We start from the raw sequence: 22,078 nt of genomic DNA, 5'->3' as shown, positions 1-22,078 counted from the left end.
GTAGTTTCTCATGCACATCACAGTTCAAATATTTGGAAGTAACAGTAACTGTACTATTTTTGTTATAAATGGTATTTTCTACAAAATAATTGACAATATTTGAAGTCTTATATTTTTCAGTTACAGATTTTATATTTTCAGATTCAGATCTTATTTTTTTTAGCTTCATATCTTTTTTTTTAGTCACAGATTTTATTTTCACTTTCAGATCCTTTTTTTCCCCACTTTCAGATCCTTGTTTTTTTAGTTTCTGAGTTCTGGCCCTGATCTAACGTGGGAGGCGGGACATCAGCGGAGAGGGGTGTGGTATAATGAGTGACAGCATAGCAATGAAGGTTGAGGACCTTCCTCACTGTTGACTATGAGAAATATCACTGAACACTCATGCTAGATCAATCTGAAACTGAAAAACAAGGATCCGGAATTTAAAAAATAAATAAAGAAATTAATTAATTAAATTTAAAAAAAGGATCTGAAAGGGCAAATAAGATCTATTTGGACTAAATCACAACTGCGCCCAAGTTCTTACAGATCAGTTTTACTAGCTGCACGTTCGGCTTTCACAGATTTTAGGCTACTTCACCACTCCCCCTTCTCACTCAAGCGAACCAAACGGAGTAGGGGTAGGGTGGGACTAGTTTGTGAACGAAACGCTTCTCTAGCGTTCTATGTAAGCTCTAGAAAAACAAAATCCCGGACGTTTGTGAAATTCCGCCTGGACATTTTTTAAGTCTAAAAAAGAGGACATGTCCGGGTAAAAGAGGACGTCTGGTCACCCTACCCAAGGAGCATATAAACCTCTTCAAAACATCTTGAGGTAAAGTTACGAACTGCCGTTGTGGGTCCAGTAAAAATAAACGTGAAAGCTGTTGTAACTTAAGAGATTTTACAGGCGGTGAGTTTGTGCTGGATTTGAATGAGGTCTTAATTTTGTGGTGATTGACTTGGCTCTGGCCAATCAGCGCTCTGCAGGGTTTACACATGGGACTGAAAACCTACATGAGTCAAGTAGGTTTCATGCAGTGGAAAAGCACCATTAGTCTCGGAATGTAAACAACCAGATTGTACTGCGACTGCCCACAATCTTAGACGTCCCCTTTAATAAATATTGGCAACAATAATGTACAATATAATGATTCTATGTTTGTTGTGTTAATGCAAACACATTTTACAGCATTAGGCCTGATATGATTATGGAATTTTAGCTAGCAACAGCCATGTAAAGAATCACGTCTAAAAATGTAATAGCTTTGTTCAGTGTAAGCAACCATTAAAATACAAACCAAAAGTGCAATGTATCTGATTAGCCAACTTTCTTCTGAGCTGTTGACATTTATTACATCTAAACTGATGACATAAACAGCTCCAGCCTAAATGAGCTACATTTACCAACACAACCCTCTAATTGTGTTCTCAATTCATCACAAGCCAGAATTAATGTTGTTCATGTAAGACTCTTGATGTCTCAATAAAAAGCATCTGGTCTCATTTAGTCTGAGGCATTTGGTTCAACTCAACAACAACAAAAAAAGCACTATTCTATTTACATCCTGTTTGTTGCATATTTTTTTCTGCATTCTCTTTTCAGCTAAATAACTGAGATCAGGAGATTAAGAAATCATTGTTATTGATCTGTCTAATCACATTCACCTGATTCTCACATTTAAAGGCTCCTGAAGGCTTTGCTAACTGAAACAGGTGTGTTAAATTAAATGGTACAAACTGGTCAATGCAAATTTCTTATCAACACAAGCATGTGAGCTCATGATGCGCTTTAATAAAACCATATTTGTATGTGCCGTTTGTTTACCTGTTTCTTTGCTTCTGTGCTTCTTCGACCTCGACTGTGTGACCTTCGTTTCCACCGATTGGCTGTTTTGCTGCGGTCAGGGTGGAAGAGGCCAATCCGCTTCGAGCACCCTACATTGTACCTGGTTGAGAGGAAGAGGACACCTTTAAGTCATATAAGATCATGTACTGCAGAGCTCTTCCATCCAACATTGTTGGATGTTACTGTTACTTTGGATTGTAAAGTAACAGTTTAAGGGAATTAACATTTAATTGCCTTACCTTTTTGCACAAACCATGGAGCAGAATCGCTTGGAGCCTTTAAATTTATAGGCAAAGTCAACCCAGCCGCACAACTCACACGTTAGCTTGGGCTCATCCGGCTCCTCCTCATCCCTGACCCCTGCATCTGAGAAAAATAGCACCATGCATACGTCAATGATCCTGCACTGACAAGCATTAATTTGGCTTGAACATATGCTCATTATTTGTTAACAATTCCCTATTTGTGTGTTCACTCTTTAATCCCTCTCTATAACTGAAAATTTTAATCATAATAATAATAATATATACAGAGGAAGCCATTGTTGCATTAAACACACTTACAATTTGTTGCTTTAACTTTTGTGCACACTATGCTGTTTAGTCAGTCTGGTACTTTTGTTTAATATTTAAAAGATTTCAGAATGTTCCCTTCTCACTGACTATTGTTCATTTTATACAACAGCTCTTTTTCTGAGAAATGTTTTAGTCCCCATCAGTGTTCTCTGGCCTTTAGACCTCCAGCAAAAAAATGCACACCCCACCTTGCTGTGCAGGTTCCTCAGGCTCAGAGTCAGTGGTATTGGGGGCATTACTGAGTGAAGTTTTCTCAGGGTCAGAGGGCAGCTGCTGCTCTGCTTTCTTAAGACTGTCACTCTGAACTGGAGGCCGTTCCACCTGTAAGAACAGCATATTCATTCACACATCAACACAGTTTTTGAGGCATATTGGTTATATAACACTATGATCAATTAAAAAGGTTCCTTTAAAATATCTATATTTGAATCATTGCTGTGTGTAACATGGAACTGGAAAGTTAAAAAGCAGTATAAAAATTAGGCAATTTTAGAAAACTTCATTCATCTTTCTCATATAGCAGTTCTTATTATAGACAAGATGCAGACTATGGGAGTCTCAGTGTTCTACAGTACAATGTATGTGCTAAAATATTAGTATGGGTGTGTCTGAAGTGTAATGTTTGCAGTGCACAGAGGGCAAAAAGATGTAAATAATAAAATAGAGTAAATAAATTAAGCGTTCAGATTTTTTAAACACGTCTAACATAATTCATAAATTTAACATTACTTAATATTTTCTTTAATCAGGAAAATATGAATTTAATAAAGTATAAAATATAAAACCTTACAGGGTCAGTGTCACATGAATTCCCAATGAATGAGTTTAGACAATGTGGCCACAAGTGGGCGCAATGATTTTGATTACTGACACACACACACACACACACACACCCACACCACTCACAGGAAAGGGTTCCGCTCCCTCCTGGATGACGAAGCCCTCGATGACGTGTGTGAGCACGTGTGGCTTTACCACAGCCTGTGGTGGTCTGCTCTCTGCACTACCCGGCCGCGCGCTCTCTGCCCCTGATGTCACAGGCGCCGATGTCATGGGCGTGTTTGTGGGCCCCGTCTCCTCCGAGACTGCGCAAAAGCAACACAGTGGACTTGTCACCAGAGCAACCATGCACCCTACACCATACTCCCGGGAAGAGTCCACGCTCTGTTGTTTTCCTCTTTCCAGCATTTCCCTAAAGAGTCTGTTCTAAACTTACGGCAGGTAAAGGGGTCAAATTTAAGGCCAAAATACAATTAAGCTTTATGCAAATGACCACAGGATTACGTTTGACCAAAAACACCCCAAAAAGAGAAATAGAGTAACTCTTGCTGGAAGATTAACTGCTTCAGCTTTCACTTTATATTTCAATGATGTAATGATTCTTATCTGAAATGTGGTTTAAGAACTATACATTAGAAACTGTTCAAAGTATACATTTCATATAAAAGACCTTCAACCTTGTCATGATTTCAGGTTAAAACTTGCCTGAATTTATGCCATAAACAGATACATGCCAATGCTAATATCTCTCTCACGCTCTCTCCACCCCTTTCCCTCTCTGACAACTGACATGAAACAAATCAAAGTTACAACATGTGATAAAAGATAAAGCTCACCAACATAGGCTAAAAACTGCTTCTCTTTAGCAGCATTTTTAAACTCCGTCTCAAACTGTGCCGGTAGTCTCATTCCATACTGTGCACAACGCACTGCTGGAGAAGTGTGTATTCCCAGTTCACTCCTGTGAGTTTCTCTCTGTCACTCCTCTGTTCTGCCTTCTCTTTCATGGGAAATCTCTCCCTTCTTCTCACCGCCCCCTTCCACACCCACCCACCCCCTTCCCCAAAGGAGTACACACACTACAACAAATTCACTAAAACATGTGGGAGGAAGAAACCAATGCTTTTTTCTGTTTCCTCCAGCTGTGGTTGCGACATTCTCTGAATCACCAGCTCACTTTCTGAAAGAATAAACACATGTCTTACTTTGGCAGCGCCTCCACTGCTTATTCTAAATTCAGAACTGAATGTCTTGTCACATTTCAGGCCATAAAATAAACCTGTTACAGCAGTCGTTTTATGGGCTAATCCAGATTATATAGTGAATAAACATCCCATGTTCTCCATTAGTCTACATATGACACTGGTGTGAATGTACGTGGCAGAAATATGTAATTGATGTTCCAACCTCTCTTCATTCCTTACAAATAAAGAGGTTGTTTTTGTTACTGTGACTGACATATGTAAATCAATTCTCGTTGCTCTGTTTTGTTATATATATATATATATATATACACACACACACACACACACACACACACTGAATAGAACTAGGAATAAACAGCATGGTTTATTATGAATTTATTTATAGATCTGGAAGTAGTGAGTGTGTTCTGAGTTGTGAATGTGTCTGAATCCAGGAAATCACACCCTATTCTATTATAAAAGGCTTTTGTATTGCTACAGGTTCTACTTTATAATGAAAAGCAGTAGGAGTGACAATGGTGAATGTTTCAGGCTTATGTTCAGTGTGTCCCTGACAGTGTTGCATTACAGCAGAGCCTGATATCAGGTGAAATTTTCACTCTATGCCATGAAAATGCCAAAGTATTAGGATTTTTTACCTTGCGTTTGGCTTATGGTGCTTCCTGTGTCTGCTTTAGGTGGCTCGGGAGGATTGGTGTCTTGTGATGGCGTGGATGTGGTGACCTGTGGGACCAGAGGTGGACAAATCTCTCTCATTACCAGAGACGTGGGTTTATCCTTATTATCCTGAGCAAGTCTGGAAGCCTTTGGGTGAGGGGAAAAAAAAAGAGAAGTAAAGCTGCAGAACAAAAGACTTGTTTTTTAAATTTCTGTTTCACTTTTACTCAGTCACATTTAAAAAGAAATAAAAGTGGCCAACCCATTTCTTAGGAAATGTCACTGGTTGCTTTGAAAGATGACACTTTAAAAGTATTGTGTTTGTGAATGAAGTATGTGAGTGTAAACAACCGTTTTAAACCTTAAAACCGCCACCAAATATGAAAGCAGTATGACAAGCTTTTTCCCACATATCTTTATCATAATCATGACATTTTTGTTGTTGACTGAGTGCTGTTCAAATAACTGATATTAAATACTCAATATTTGTCCTGGCTGGTGAGACATAGTAGCTTAGTTGCTAATTGATGACAGATACAGCTAGTGTTCAAACAGACTCACTGCTGCCCTCTAAAGGTTTTACAGACAAATAAAGTATTACCTACAGCTGTAGACAGGTTTAGTTTACATTAGATTCAACAAGGCCTCAGTAAATGTATTTTTAGTTTCTTTCTTTCAAAAAAAAAAAAAGCTCACAACAGGCCAGGAACCATTTTTTTTAGAAAGTTATTCTCTAAGAATGTAGTCCCCTGACTTCTGAGTGTGACAAAAAAAACCCTCAGGTACACTAACGTACCTGGCTGTGTGCAGGCTGAATCTGCAGGTTGATGGCTGTTAGCTGGACAGGCTGAGGTTTGTGCTGGCCAAGGCCAGACTGTGCTCCATGCTGGCTCACTGTGGAATGGAAGATGGTGGCCTGTTGGCTTGGAGCCTGGTTGTGGATTGGTGGTTTGGGCAGGACAGGGATAGGTCCAGTAGAGCTCTGTGTGGAGCTCTGTATGGCCAGTGAGGTGGTCTGTGCGTGCGGCTGGATGGAGGCAGTCTGCATCAAGGTCTGCATTCGAGGAGTGGGCGGAGCTTGGGACTGAATGACAAACTGCTGAGGCTGCTGTTTGATCAAGGCTTGGGGTTGAATCTGGGCGTATGCTTGAAAGAGAACATAGACGTACAGAAATGTCAGTGTCAGGTTATGTAGTATATGACACACAAGATGCATTTATGTTGTCCTTATTTAACTGGTATTTCCTGAAAATGAGAAAGTCTGTACACAGCGACTGTAGTTGATATTTTTGAAGTTACACAGCCTTGAACTTAGATCATTCAGGAACTCAGATCATCACAAGGGAGCACCACACCCTGGACAGGCCACCAGGTCAATCGCTGGGCATTACATTCACACAGTCCCAACTATGGACAATTTGACACAGCCAGTCAATTTACCATGTCTTTTTGGATGATTAGTAGAAACTAAAGCACCTGGAATAAACATGTGCAAAAATGAGGAGAACAGTATTCAGGTTTCATGTGACTAACGTGCTGCACGAGCAATTTAGATGTAGGGATGACTTGCAAAAAACCTCAGTCTGATCATAGTATTCCAGTATGCCACATAGGCACTATCGTTCACATAGATTACTCAATGCTAGTGCTCTAGGAATGTCCAATGTTGCAGCACCAAGTTTTTTTTCCACACACAAATATGATTTATTGAGGAAGTATGTATATGTGAGCGAATTGTAACTGGAACTTGAGTCATGTTCAAACCTCCCTCCTTAAATCATAGTCTCTTGTGTTTCTAGCAATGGATCTGCAGCTGTTGGAATCTGAATGTTTGTTTTGAGGTAAAAGCATTGTATCCAGGAAAGTGCCATGGAAACTGTTTTTGGTGCTGCTAATAGGTGTGAGGTTGCAGGACTTGCTGGAAATTGTGTTAAACTGTGGGGTGGATTCAGCAGGACTCCAGGCCCCTTAGCCCTGAGTGGAATCAATATCAGTTACTTTATCTTGTGTGTATGTGTGTGTGTGTGTATGTATGTGTGTGTGTGTGTGTGGGTGTCTATGAGAGTGTAAAAGAAAGAGAACAAAGGACAAAGAAGGAGTGGACCTCCTCAGTCTACTCAAAACCGGAAGTCCTTTAATGACAAACAATAAAAATGTGAGAATGTACTTTTCTCTCTCGTCTCAAAGGCGTGGGATAGTTGACTCAGATGAGTCAGTGCTCCATCCTTTGCCACTGCTCGCTCTCTCTCTCTCTCTGTCAGAAAAAAGAAGTTGATGAGTTAATCCCTCTAGACTGCAGAGCCCAGCCCTGGAAAACCCCAGACTTTCTAGTCTACCACAGCACACGCAAACAATATTTTATCTTCTGGGTTACTTTAAAGTCCCCTGACATTCTCATCACAGCCAAGACGACTTTTATAAATACACAATGAACTCTGAAAAGGAACACACACAGACAGACACACTTTACTGGACTCCTTATAATGTTTTGTCTTTCCCTTCTGTTAAACGGTCAACTCCTGTCAACAGAAAAACGTGTTTAGGTGCTGTTTTTAACCCTCACAACATTCCTTAGCTTTTAGTCCAAATGAAAGAGAGTGTGTACCCAACAGAGAGACAGGAAAGAGGGAGGGAGGGAGAGAGAAAGGAAAGAGGGAGGGAGGAAGAGAGAAAGGATAGAGGGAGGGAGGGAGGGAGAGAGAGAGAGAGAGAAAGGAAAAGGGAGGGAGAGAGAGAGAAAGAAAGAAAAAGGCACCATTCAGCAAAGTGCAAACCAAAATTAAACATAAATAACAAGGGAAGCAATATAACATGAAATAATGTTTATGATGTCAAAACTTCCTGTCTAATACTGAAAAGCTCAAATTCAACCAGCTTACAGGCAACGTAGACAATTCTGGACTACTCGTCTCACAGCAACACAAGCTTTAACACTGTTTGTGTTCATTCAGAAGCTCCGCTTTCTTTTAGGGTGAGACAGTATGTTGGAGTAAGAAATCACCAGTAGCTTGAATGTGGTTAAAGTTTTAAGAAAGGGTGTAATTTGTATTCACCCTTTCAATTACCACAAAAGTTTGTTTCTAACTCATGATCTGGAACAGTAAATATTACCCACATATGGGGCAGCATCCTCATCTCTTTTCATGCTTTTCAACGTTATGAGGTTTCATCCACCAGATCATATTTTTCTGCCATGGTTCAGCCAGCAATGCAGAAAAAAGGACTTGGGCTTTGGTTCCAGTACTTCACAGTGCACAACATTGGACAAATGGACATCTCACACACTCGCATACACAACCGTACATTAAGGGGTGTTTTACAACTTATATTAAAGTGCTGAGTGCAGCATTTAGATGATGTAGTGGCAAGAATAAGGCAGGTGAGTGATGTACTAGAAGCACTTGTCTGAAACTATAAACAAAGATAAATTAAAGTGCAGTACCAATGTCCAGATGTAGTATTGTGTGTATTTGTAATGTTTAACTGTTCAGGTGTGTGATGACATGTAGGGAGAAGCTTCTCTGTGTCTTCATCCTCATTGAAGTGCCAGCATCAGGGAAGGTGCTGTCACATGTGGTGGCCTGTGTGTGTTCATGTATTTAATGTGCCTTAAACACTAATCATATGAATGAAAGGTACATAAAATAAAAGGGGTTAAGGAATAAACAGTAACAAACCCAGTTCAATTTTGGCCAACTGAATACTGAGCATTCAGATGAATAACAGCAGCCAAGTATTGCCTGGACACAAATGTCAATTGATTACATCGCAGAATGCATCAATAAGGAAGTGTGTGTGTTAGCTAAGATGATAATTACAGATTACATTCCTGCCCAGTGAACCCCAGCCTTATTCCTAATATGCAGAAAAACAGTTGCACCCTGGAGCTTTTCTGCCATAGCAACTACACCTGCATCCAAAGCTCAACACACCTCTGCTGTCGCCCCACTCCACAGAGACTACCTCCTCCACACTAAAAGAACATAGCCATGTCAAACAAATTTACACTTGCACTGGCAAAACATACCTAACCCTTCCTGTCACAGCTCCCTGTGCAAACACACCAGCTTAACTTCCGCAGCTGTTAAGAGAAACGCATGCTGGCACGTGTAAGTGTGTATATTATTCTAAACCCAAAGACAAGTGATGCATGAAGTGTTTTTTTTAATGGGAGAAGTAAGAAGCAATTTTATCCCCAATAATTATTTGTTGCAAATTCTACCCTTCCAGCCATTACTCTCTCAAAAATATACAGGGGGTTCTAGACTTATGACGTTGATCCGTTCCTACGTCGCGTCGTAAACCGATTTTCGGTGTAAGTCGGAACATACGTACATACTGTACGTAAATAATGTAACGTAAATAGTGTAAGCACTTACATATACATATATACATAGAAGCAAAATATTTTTCCAGTGGAATAAGACACACTCTATAGATAAAATGTAAAAATAGGCTGAAGAAACTTTATAATAATCTTACAAATATCTCATAATGAGAATATTAAATAATTAACTAGATGTAAGCCGTTTTCACTTACATATACCATTTTTTCCCCTAGTGCTTTCTTCCCCCAGTGTTTTTTCACTTTCTTCACTAACTGCAGCCGCAAGCCTCAACATGCCACCAATAACAAAGGCGGCCCAAGTCTTTGATGAGTTTAAACATGGGCTTGGGTTTCAGCTGGTTCTGGCTGGTGGGCTGGAGTGATGAGTAGTCTGTTTATCAGGTTTACACAGAAAGAGGTGTTATGGGTAAATAAGAGGAAACATGTGCCATGCAGTGCTGATGATTATGTGGCTTTTACAGCATGCCTCCTGGCTCTGTTACAGGACTGAAAATCCTCACACTGGAGAAGTTGAATTATTAGCCATTCGACATTTATTTGCCTGGATGATGTAAAGCCTGTGTTGGGCCATTCTGTTTTACAGTCTCAAAGCTCAAGGGCACAATTCCAAACCTCACTGCACTACTTTAACCTACCCGTGTTAAGTCAACATTTTTCCACTAACCAGGACTTGTTTCCTGAGGTGCTAATGCCTACTAAGACACTTCACGGCAAGATGAAGGGGAATGTATGGAAATTCAGTACTTTAATTTTTATTGATAATTAAATTCTACAGAATATAAAAAAAATCTACAGTACCAATCAAATGTTTGGACATGCCAATTCAGTGAGGGTTTCCTTTGTTTTGGGCCATTTTCCACATATTATGAATGTACAGTACCTGTCAAAAGTTTGGACATCTTCTCATTCAATGGTTTTTCTTTGTTTTTTTATTATCCTCTACATTGTAAATGAATGTGGAAGACATTACAATTATGAAGGAACACATGTGGAATTCTGTAGTAAACAAAAAAATGTTTAACAAACCAGAATATGTTTTATACTTTGTGCTTTGATTTCAGCTTTGCACACTCTCAGTGTTCTCTCAACCAGCTTCATGACCTGGAATGATTTTCAGTGAACAGCTGGAACAGCTGTGGCCTCATCAAGAGTTAATTTGTAGAACTGCTCGCCTTCTTAATGTATTTGAGACCAAAACTTGTCGTGTAGAGGTAGAGGCTGGTACACAGTTCCATACAGTGAATAGCCCCTTTCCACCAACGACTAATGAGGAGAGGTCTCCAAACTTTTGACTGAGTGTATGTTAAAGTCTGACTATCACAACAGTCTTAATAGACATCCAAGAGATCCATCCATCCATAAAATGCTTGCTCCAAATTCTAAGATGGCATTAAAATCTTCATTACACATTGTATTAACAAGACAAACTTGATAACTTGAAGACTGCAATCAGTGACAGGCTACTTCCAAGCTCCTAAACAACATTTATTTCCATTTTAAGATGTAATTGCAAAGAAAAGCATCATTCAATCAAAAATATAGTTCCTTTAAAGAATGTGTGTGCTAGGTGAGCATTTAGCTTAGGGACAGGGAGTGAGAGGAGAGACGAAACAGAATATCATCTTATTTTTAACCCGATTACTTGTGAACAATGATAACAGAAAAGTGAGTTATTTTCTTTAACGATAAGTCACAGGACTTGTTAACAGGATTTGTTGAGTAGTGACTGTATCAGTCAGTAAAATGCTATGGACCTAAAACTACCGTAAGTCTGTATAAAAAAAAATTATACCAGCTGATATCTGCAGCTGTTGGGACTGTTTAATATTGTTGTCAGTGACAAAAATCATATCCATCATGAACTGGTGCTCATACCATCTGTCAAATTATTAGTACTGTTTCACATTCCCACAGCCCTTACCTGGTGCAATGAGGGGATGAGTGGATGTGACACTACGGCTCATATTCACTGCCTTGGCCTCAGCTTCTGCTCCACCCTCCTGCTTCTTTCCTGAATCTCCAGAGGTTCCTGGGAGCAGACCCTTCCCTATACTGCTGCCTGAGCTGGTGGCGACATGGCTGGGGGCTTTGATGAGGGGGGTGGGCTGAATGGAGACTGGAGTTTGTTTGAGGCTCAGGGCCTGCAGGCCTGTTGACTGAGAGGACGATGATCCCCCCTGCTGGCTGCGGACAGCAAGATTCTGCACCTGCAAGGAATTATTATGCTGAGTATGAGAGTCAAATGATGAATATAGGGTGTACAGCTATTTTCCAGATCAGCCATAACATTATGACCAACTCTTTGTTTTTTACACTGTACATTTCCTCAGCACTACTGACCATACAGGAGTGTTCTGTAGTTCTGCAAATACAGACTATATTCCATTTGTTGCTCTTCATATATTATTTGCCCGTTTCACGCTGTTTTTCAGTGCTCAGAACCCCCACAAAGCAAGGATGATTTTGCTGCTGGATCTCAGTGCTGCAGTGACACTGACTTGGTGCTGGTGGGTTAGTGTGTGCTGCACTGGTATGATGGATCAGACACAGCAGTGCTGCTGGTGTATTCAAACCCCTCAGTGTCACTGCTAGACTGAGAACTTCCCACTGACCAAAAATATCCCACCAAGAGTGTCCTGTGGGAATCATGCTGTGTCGGCTGAAGAAGGACCTTAGGATGACCAATACAAAATGTGCAGTGGCTTCTGAATCTGACTTTATATCTACAACACTGACCAACAAGGTAGGTGTGTCTAATAGGATGGACAGAGAGTGGACACAGTGTTTAAAAGCTCCAACAGTGCTGCTGTGTCTGATCCACTCGTATTACTACAGTGTACAGTAACACACCACCACCATCATATCATTGTCACCACAGCTCTAAGGACATTCCACCACCCAAATCATACCCGCTCTGTGGTGGTCCTGACCATGAAACCGTGCAAATTAAGAATGAGCAACAGAGAGACAACACTTGTAGAACTACAATGTGGTCCTGTATGGTCAGTGGAGCTGAAAGAATGGACAGTGAGTGTAGAAAAAAGGAGGTCGTCATAAATGTTATGACTGATTGATGTGTGTGTGTGTGTGTGTGTGTGTGTGTGTACCTGTGCAGAAGCAGACTGAGTGGTGCTGTTTGTGTTGCTGTCTGACTGGAGAGCTGTGACAGTCGCTGTAGGAGCGAGGATGAGCTGAGAAGAGAGAGGAACAGCACGTCCTAAACTCCGAGCTACATGCACCAGATTACTTTGCTGAGCCTGTAAACACACACACACGCGTACGCGCGCACACACACACACACACACACACACACACACACAATTCCAATGGCAGTATACTGGAAGCAGTTATCTGTCCTGAAACACTGCAATGACAGTAACTGACAATGTGTCCGATGCACTTGACCAGGTTTGTTTTCATTTGTACACATGCATTTGTGAGGGCTCACCATCTGGGCTCGCAAGTACATCTGGGCCTGACTGGCAGTGAGGGTAGGGCTGGAGGCACTGCCTAGCAACACAGCCTGCTGAGAGATCCCGGAAGGGGCGGAGCTTACACTCTGTGCACGGCTTATTAATTGCGCAGTGGCAGGAGACGTGGTTAAATTAATCTGCGAGAGAAGAATAAAGATGGAGAAAATGTCTCATACACAAGCCTTACATAAGTCTTACTCAGTTTCTAGACACTCAACTTTAGGGCTCTTTAATTGACCAGAACCCAGTGCTATTCTAGAGTGGGGAATTTTTAGGGAAATCTTTTTTTTTGTTGTTTTTCAAATATCAGATTCCATCTGCTGGACATATGTGTACACTTACTGTCGTCTGTGATGATGAGCCACTCTGTGTGGATGAAGTACCATTCTGGGTAGAGTTCTGTCTACCAGCAGCTATACTGGCCTGAGAGAGAGAGAGAGAGAGAGAGAGAGAGAGAGAGAGAGAGAGAGAGAGAGAGAGAGAGAGAGAGAGAGAGAGAGAGAAAGAATTGAGGCTAACTGTGGCTGAGTAATTCTGTTCGGCCACCATCTCAGGGCAGGGAAGTATCAATACCTGCTGAACAGCTGCCAGGCTCTGGAGCTGGGCTGTGCTGAGGTGCTGCTGCTGCAGGGCTGCAGTCTGCAGCATTAAGTGCTGCTGTTGTGCCGCATACATCTGCTGCAGATACTGAGCCGCTGTGCTGGGCTGCCTGTGTAAGGCCTGCTGGATAACCTGAGAGAGAGAAAACACCTGACAGGTTAAATGGATAAAATGGATGGTTAAATAACAATAGCAAGTAAGTTCACTTGGAAGAAAGAAAAACAGGCAAGCGTAAGTATCTAAAGCATCTTTGATGAGGGTCACAAAGTCATGGATAGACAACTTGTCCAGTGCTTCTCCTTAACAGCTAGTCGCATAGGTGTTCCTGGTATGCAGTGGTTATTACCTACCAAAACTGAACCAAGAACAAATGCTGAACCAGCAACAGGGTCATGGGCACCCAAGGCTGTGCGAAGGGAACAACGCTAGCTCATCTGTTTACTGTTGTGGTTAATCTGTATGCATATATTAAATGAGGACGGTGCATGTGGAATTTCTTTGCGTTTGTCGCCCTCCTTTGGTCATAAAAAGAATAACCGAAGCATTGCTGTTAAGCCACAAATTCCTCAGTACTGTCTCAACTTCCTGCATTCCTAAAGTATTCCCGAAACTCCTGATGTCACGCGCTCTTAAAGGGGAAAATCGTGTCAGTTGTTCTGCACAGTTCTATTTTTAAACAAACCCAAGTCCTTCAGAGTTGATAGGGAATTGATAGGACCCAGATGTCTGTAGAGTTGGAGATTTGGCTTACAAAGCTGTTATATAAGCATTCTATGAAGATGCCTGAGATTGTTGTAAGGATTGTTTGTTTCTAGCCTACGTTCTCAAGTCTTAACGTCTTAACTTAAAATGGGGGACAATTAGCTTATATTCATTCATTGTGTGTAACCCTTATTCAGTTCAGGGTCGCGGTGGGTCCGGAGCTGACCTGGAATCATTAGGTGCAAGGCGGAAACACACCCTGGAGGGGGCGCCAGTCCTTCACAGAGTGACACATTGACATTGACACATTCACTCACACCTATGGAAACTTTTGAGTCGCCAATCCACCTATCAATGTGTATTTGGACTGTGGGAGGAAACCGGAGCACCCGGAGGAACCCGGGAGGAATTTTTATCATAAGTGATGTATGAAAACAATACAGTGACAGCAGTGTTCAGATTAATAGGACATGATTTAATCTCCTAAGCAAAACTCATAGTCTGCATAGAAACTGCTAAATATTCAATATTTAAAAACATATACATTTAACCAGCGTAAAAGACGAGTTAGTTATTCCTGAAACTCTGACATAACAAATATAACCTCACCAAGGACTAGTGAAAAAAAAATAAAGGAGAGCATAAAAAACCAAGCCACTAAAATCATTCAGATCTACCGGTAAATACCAGCAATGCATCAGCCCAGGGTCATCCTCCCTTACTCTGTCCTGACACCCCTGAATGACACAGTGTGAGTCCTGAAGGTCTTTTCTGCACTGGCTCTTCCTCCTACCTCTGCTTTGATGCTGGACTGACCACTGTTGGACTGTTGCTAGGTAACAGTGTAATGAAGTTCTGACCCCTGTTCTGAGTGTGAGTACATTGGAGCATGACCTCAACATGCTACACAGTCGAACTGAACACCTCATATACAGAACACAAGAAGCTGAGCATGCAATATACTGCATCCCTGAGCTCAACTGATGCTTGTTCATATATCTATATATTTATTTATTAAAAACATATTTAACTTCCTCAACATACATCTACTCAATGCAGTGATATGTGCAGATGCATTTGATTATCTAAGAATATTAATAGGGTGTTTACATCCCTTTGCTGCAATAACAGCTTCTGCTGTTCAGAATAGGCCTGAGTTAGACGTTGGAAGATTGCAGGGTTCCTCATTTCAGCCAGTACTGTCGTTTTCAATTTAAAAATAATGTATGGTCATTTTTACAGCCACTCAATGAATGCAAGGCTTTCACCGAGCTCAGCTGGCAGACTAATGGGGGAATGATTTACTTTTGAGGGCAAAGGTCAAGGTTGATGCAGACAAAAACGAAGGGGGTGAATGGCAACCACATAAACATTATAAAGTCATCAGCAAAGGCCTGCATGCAGCAGTCATAGGGTACACCAGCTGAGCTGCTTCAAATACACTCAAAAACATCAGGCCAAAGGTTTTACAAACTCTTGCAATCAAGAGTATTAAAAGAGAAGTCATCCCACCTCTGATGCAATGAGAAAAGCTTTACACCAGATATTGAAACATTGGTAGTTGCATTCAGCCATGTAAACATTACTGAGATCAGTTACTGATGTTGCCTGATTAGCTCTTGATTGCATATAGGTGCAGAACTCCATTACTTTAGAGAACAAAGTTCCACTGCTGCACAGCCCTGCGCAACCTCTGGTGGATACATTTCTACGAAGATTTAACAATGTGTGCGGACTAATGTTGGGTTTAGTAATAAGTATCTAATGAGGGATTTCTAATATTCGCCAGACCGCCTACCAGGCCGGCCTAGTAGAGGCATTTTGCTTACTGACTGACTGACTAACTCACTCCCAATGTTGAAACGCTCATGCGCGAGTAGGAACTGTAAGTTCAGGCATATTTCACAGACAGAACTTAACATGGTGCTACTACAGCATCTGTTGTTAGTTCAGCCATATTTCACATTCCAGTTCATGAACTAAATTTGGAACCGTTCGGCATGTTTCCACTGACATAAACTGGTTTGCAGACCAGAAAAATTAGTTCCCAAACCAAACCAAAGAACAGTAGCCCTGTGTCCAAAACGGTTCTCTATTCACTATATAGTGCACTATTATAGGGAACTAAATTCAGGGGGAACAGGAGGAACAATACCTCATGCGGGTTATCATCAAACAATGAGGTTTTTCAGTACAAATCTTGGCTGAATAACAGGAAATAAGACAGGAACATAGCCTGTTTGTGTGTGTTTCCGGGGATGTGTTTGGCACGACACCATACGTGTTGGCCAGCACTTCGGCTCAGTGTTGGTTAGTTCACAAGCTCAGTAGGACGGCTCGAAACTTGGCAACATTTACAAACGTATTATATCTCATAGAGAGAGGAGGACTGCTGAAATTTCACGTGCCTGAAATATTGCAAAGGGAAGTAGTGGGGAGACATTTTGTGGCGTTAGTGTTTTTATATAACTCCATATAGCTGCGCACAGCCTCCTTAAACTTCACATGCTTTACCCTGTTACATTAAATACATAAGTCATTGTAACTCTTAAAATCATCAAAATTGTCTTGATATTCTTTACTCTTTGGTAGTATTTATTTTTAAATAAAATTAAAAAGAAAAACACTGATGTTGGTGTTATATATTAAGAACAAAGCTTTGTGCTCCTTTTTCATTTCTGCATTTATTACCTGCCCTACATATTTTCTGTAAAACATGTAAACAAAGACATGATATGAAGCACCAAAGCTTCCAGACCTTCCAGTAACAAGGGGATGTAGTTTGGGCTTTCCTGTTTTTGAAATGCCAGAAACACCCCTGTGACAATGGCTATATGGCTAATGCCAATCCGATAAAACTAGGCTTGCCTAGTTTATATTTGCCCTTTTATTAGATATTACAAATCCCTCATTCAAACATGAGACTACAGCATTTGGAAAGACAATACATTTCTGACCATTTTGTGCACTGTATGCAGTTGTAAGGACTGTCCAGCAGGTGGTAGAATAGGCAAATTATTGAGGGAAATCATGGCGCTGTGATTTTAATACAGCTTTTACACTGAAAAGGTAAGAGTGAGAAGACTGCTGAATGTTACAAATGTGTTTACAGTGTGTTTGTTTAGAGTTCATTTTATTCACATGCATAGTGACAGAATGATTAAATATATTTACTTGACATGTGCTTAAGTTTGACCATATTTTAGGAACCCATTCCTTCCCAGAAATTATATTCCTACTTTTATCAATTAAAAAAATAACAATAAATACAATAAATCTTAAATAGTGCAACTCTAGGTGTGCCAGTGTATCTATAATATGTACGGCACAACACAGTGTACAATAACTGTATTATACTCCTATTTATTAGTGCCCCTGGCCATACAGGAGCACCTTGTATTTCTACAATTACAGACCATAGTCCACCCATTTCTTCACATATGTTCTTATGCCCATTTCAACCTGCTTTTCAAAGGTCTGGATGCACTCAGGACCTCCACACAGTAGGTATGATTTGGGTGGTGGATCATTCTCAGTGTTGCACTGACAATGATGTGATCTGTGTCTTCATGGACCTTGCTTTGTGCATTGGTGCACAGTCATGTTGGAACAGGAAGGAGTCATCCCCTAACTGTTCCCACAAAGTTGGGAGCATGAAATTGTCCTTTTACTGGAATTAAGGGGCTGAACCAGACTCCTGAAAAACAATCCCAAAGCATAACCCTACCCACCCCCACCAAACCTTACACTTGACACAATGCAGACAGACAAGCACCGTTCTCTGGGCAACGGCCAAACCCAGACTCGTTCATTGGATTCCCAGACGGAGAAGCGAACATGTCTTCACTGCTCTAGAGTCCAGTGGTGGCGTGCTTAACACCATTGCATCCAACACTGTGAAATGTTGCTTGGTGATGTAAGGCTTGGCTGCAGATGCTCGACCAAGGAAGCCCATTTCATGATGCTCTCTAAGCACGGCTCTTGAGCTAATCTAAAGGCCACATGAAGTTTGGACGTTTGTAGCGACTGACTCTGCAGAAAGTTTGTGACCTTTGCGCAATATGTGCCTCAGTATCTACTGACCCAGCATCCGCTGGAATTCACTGAGCTCTTGAGAGTGACCAATTCTTTCATAAATGTTTGTAGAATCAGTCTGTATGCCTAGTTTCTTGGTTTTATACATATCTGGCCATGGAAGTGATTGGAAAACAACAGAATTCAATGATTTGGATGGGTGAGTGAATACTAGTGTAAGTGTGTGTGTGTTTATATATATATATATATATATATATATATATAAATAAATAAATAAGTGATCTCACCTGTACTGTCTGTCTGTCTGGTATTCCACTGTACACTGATATCTGTGGTACACTCTGTCTGCTGCTGCTGGCACTGCTGCTGCTGGGGGTGATCAGCATGTTTGGGGCAGTGGTGCTGGTGTTGGTGTTGGGGGGAGTGTTTGTGTTCGTGGAAGAACTGGAGGTGCCTGTGCTGTTGGCAATGGAGGCAGGAGGACCCTGCTCACTCTCCATGGTGCCGCCCCGATTCTTCACCTTTGACCCACGACTGCCCCGCTGACACACTCTCCGCAAGCTAAAGAGAGAAATAAATATAAATACATGTTATTGCGGACCAAAAAGAAAAACAAACTGAAGTATTTCTTGGTTTCTTGAGCTCCAATAATGAAGCATGTTTAAAACTTTCCATGATGACAATGACATCATTAAGAGTGCAGTTAGTTTGTCAATTTGTGCTGGTCAAAAGCTGCTTAGTAAATTGACAACAATTTTGACCAATAAATAAAATGGTGTCTTTAAAAACAAAAGAAAGAAAATACAAACAGTGAAATCTGCTTAATCAAGGGTGAACAGATTAAAAAACTTGTTCATTTGTTTCACTCATTTGATGTTTGTGGACTGTCAGATCTGTGGAATCACAGTTGAGGCCCAGAGTTTTGTGCAAGTTTGTCTTCTCTGTAGACATTTTTGTACTCACAATTAGAATCTACATAGAATCAATCAACATCACATTTGACCACTGGTGCTTGAACCTCTGCATGTATCTCTGGCATACATCTCAGTCAACGTCTATTATGTACTCTCAAATTAACAACGATAAAATAAATCACCCATTAGCACCATGCTGTGTAATCAGCTTTGCAGGGAAATGAAAGTGTCTGAGTGTGGAAATTTTGTTAGAGAGCGTGGAGACAGGTTCATCTGCCAACTGAGACACTAACACATGGCTCAGTTTACTAATCAGTCTCCTTTCAGATTAGGACACCATTCTGTGCAATAACAACTGGATTTGGTTGCATTCAGCCACTTAAACATTAGTAAAGCCTGGAACTGACTGATGTTGGATGATTAGTTTGGGATCACAACTCATCCTAAATGTATGAGATGCAGCTCCATCAATTCAATGAATGCAGTTCTATGGCTCCACACACCAGAGCTGGGGGTGGGGGATACTGTATTACACTGCGGTTTATCAGCTTTGCAAGCAAATGAAAGTATCTGAGAATCAAAATGAAGTTACAGACAGGTTCATCTACTGAATGAATCCTGCAATGGGGCTCATTTTAATAAATTGGTCTCTCAACTTTAGTTAACACTTCAAGTTGAGAAACAAGATCCAGTAACACTATACTGCAGGGTTGTTCATAAACACTCTATCACATGTGAATGTAAACCTACATAAACATCCATAAAAGGCTTTTTCCAGCAAGCAGCCATTTTCCTAACACTTTCTTGTGTGAAAGCTTTTATGATATGCCTTGCATGTCAAAATAAGTCATCAGAAAATGGAATGATGTTTTATGTCAGCCGTCATGACACACCTATGTCGGTGTCAAGGAGAATTTAGTGATACCAAAAACCTCTATAACACTTTTACTTGTCTTTGAAATTCACTGGAGCTTATTGACCAAATTCAAGAACATGTGAAAACAGTCCATATATTTCACATGTTGAGGCTGGAAATCTTATGTAGTGTTAATTAATCACCATTTCTTTTGAAACACTGATGGCAGAATGATCATTTCCAGAGGATTCAGCATGATTACCCAGCTGCTTACACACCAAAACAAGGGCCACGGGGGCGGAGGAATATAATACAATATAATATATATATATATATATATATATATATATATATATATACACACATTTTTTAGGTAATTTGTGTAATTTGTTTTTATTTACAAGTTTATGTAAAAAAAAAAAATATATATATATATATATATATATATATATATCTCCTCTTCGTGTTGCGCCATAGCTGAGAGAACACACACACACACTGTCTGTGAAGACATGCTTCTGTGGCAGGAGCTTGGTTTCAGAGAACTGAGAATCAGAATTGATGAATGGCCTTCTCTTTGAGTAACAGAGTTTCAGGAAGCATTTCAGGAAGTATTGCTTGATACAGTGACAGACTAAGTTTTAAGAATGGTTTTGTGAAATACTCCCAGGCCCTTGTGAATATATAAGCATGACAGCATCTTATGCAGGGCCATCTGAGGGTCACACTCATTTACCACTGATGTCCAGACTTAACCTGAATAGACTGATATTTCTCCAGATTTCCTGAATCATGGCACAAAATTAAGTATGAAGTACTGAAAAAAGTGATGAGCTTTGACTTAGTTTTGCAAAACAGAGAAGGGTGATTGCTCTTCATTTACAAAAACCAATACAAATAATTATCCGGTCTGTAAACATATACCCGAATGTAAAGCAATACATTTTTGTTTATCCTCTCCTCAATCATTAATTCTGATCTTCTCCCCAATCATTAGTTCCAATTCCACCCATAGAGAGCTAAGACACTCAGCCACACACACTGCCACCAAACTGGAAGAAAGAAGGCTAGGACATGCTTCCTCGGAGACAGGCAAAACCAGTCAGGGCATCTTTTGAACTGCAGATAACACAGTGCCACAGGAAAGTTCAACAAAGTTGAGGAGAACGCCAACTGCCCAGATCTATCATGTGAGAGGACAAACAGCCAGCCATTCAATAGCACTGGGCAGCAATGTGTTCATGTGGGCAAGAGGGGGCCATCCTGTTCACCCAGAGAGAGAAGCCCTTTGTGAGTGCCTGGACTTCTATGGATGGAATCAGCGATCTCCTGATGATGGGGCCAACACTTTTGTTGCATTCACATTGCAGGGAATTGACAGCGATGCGAAACCCTTCTTTCACCATCTGCTGGCTGCTCTGGGACGTGTCACTTAAAAAAGGGAGCAGGTTTGTCTGCCCCAAGAGTGCGTAGAGTTGGAGTCAAATGCTGTGTGCGAATGAGACACTGGTTATTTTCTGTTTTGCCTTCAATTACTGTTTATTCTCTTCCTGAATGTTCATGTGTTTTAAATAAACAATTTTTCTAAACTAGTTTATGCAGCACCCGTATTTAGATAAGGAATAAGTTAAAAGATTAAACCAATGTCAGCACTTCCAACTTCATTAAAAAGAATAAACAAGTGTTAAAAGCCCTACAGTGAGTGTGTGTCACCCTGCATAGGATTGACGCCCCCTTCAGGGTGTGGTCCCACTTTGCGCACAGTGATTCTGGGTAGGCTCAGAACCCACTGCCACCCTGAACTGGATAAGCTGTTTCAGACAATGAATAAATGAATGAATGAGTGAATAATAGCCCTGCAGACAAATCCAGACACCTTCCTCCATGCGTCGTTTGGTTTTAATAAATATTTTAATCATACAGAGACTTGTAAAGTACAGGAAACGCTGAAATATCGGTTATCAGTCTCTCCACCATTTTCTTACACTAAGATTAACTTGGGGTTTGTGTCGCTAATTGGCCTCCGCCAGCAAAACTTGCTTCTCATTTACATAAAGTTGGAGAAAACGCTCACACCACTAATGCTCCCAGAGTCCTCTGTG

The 22,078-nt window shown here is 40.8% G+C and overlaps 1 protein-coding gene across 6 annotated transcripts in view; it reads right to left on the bottom strand.

Moving 5' to 3' along the window:
• Nucleotides 1-22,078, bottom strand: part of phc2b (polyhomeotic homolog 2b (Drosophila)) — a 40,075-nt gene that overhangs the window by 3,504 nt on the left and 14,493 nt on the right. For 2 of the 6 annotated variants that reach the window (XM_066666007.1, XM_066666005.1), the window contains exons 2-13: nt 18,494-18,767; nt 13,443-13,601; nt 13,212-13,292; nt 12,845-13,006; nt 12,504-12,653; nt 11,318-11,603; nt 5,845-6,194; nt 5,030-5,195; nt 3,313-3,491; nt 2,595-2,727; nt 2,071-2,197; nt 1,811-1,931 (exon numbers count right to left, since the gene is read on the bottom strand). In XM_066666007.1, coding sequence (XP_066522104.1) covers nt 1,811-1,931; nt 2,071-2,197; nt 2,595-2,727; nt 3,313-3,491; nt 5,030-5,195; nt 5,845-6,194; nt 11,318-11,603; nt 12,504-12,653; nt 12,845-13,006; nt 13,212-13,292; nt 13,443-13,601; nt 18,494-18,706 — 2,127 coding nt within the window. In that variant the 5' untranslated portion in view covers nt 18,707-18,767. Of the gene's footprint in view, nt 1-1,810; nt 1,932-2,070; nt 2,198-2,594; nt 2,728-3,312; nt 3,492-5,029; nt 5,196-5,844; nt 6,195-11,317; nt 11,604-12,503; nt 12,654-12,844; nt 13,007-13,211; nt 13,293-13,442; nt 13,602-13,819; nt 13,877-14,848; nt 14,961-18,493; nt 18,768-22,078 lie in introns of those variants that run through there. The other 4 variants (XM_066666006.1, XM_066666009.1, XM_066666008.1 and 1 more) reach the window with 4 other exon arrangements.

Source organism: Hoplias malabaricus, chromosome 3 (assembly GCF_029633855.1).
Source record: "Hoplias malabaricus isolate fHopMal1 chromosome 3, fHopMal1.hap1, whole genome shotgun sequence".
Taxonomy (NCBI): Eukaryota; Metazoa; Chordata; class Actinopteri; order Characiformes; family Erythrinidae; genus Hoplias; species Hoplias malabaricus.
The sequence above is the reverse complement of the archived record's forward strand: the minus strand, read 5'-3'. Positions and strand labels throughout refer to the sequence as shown.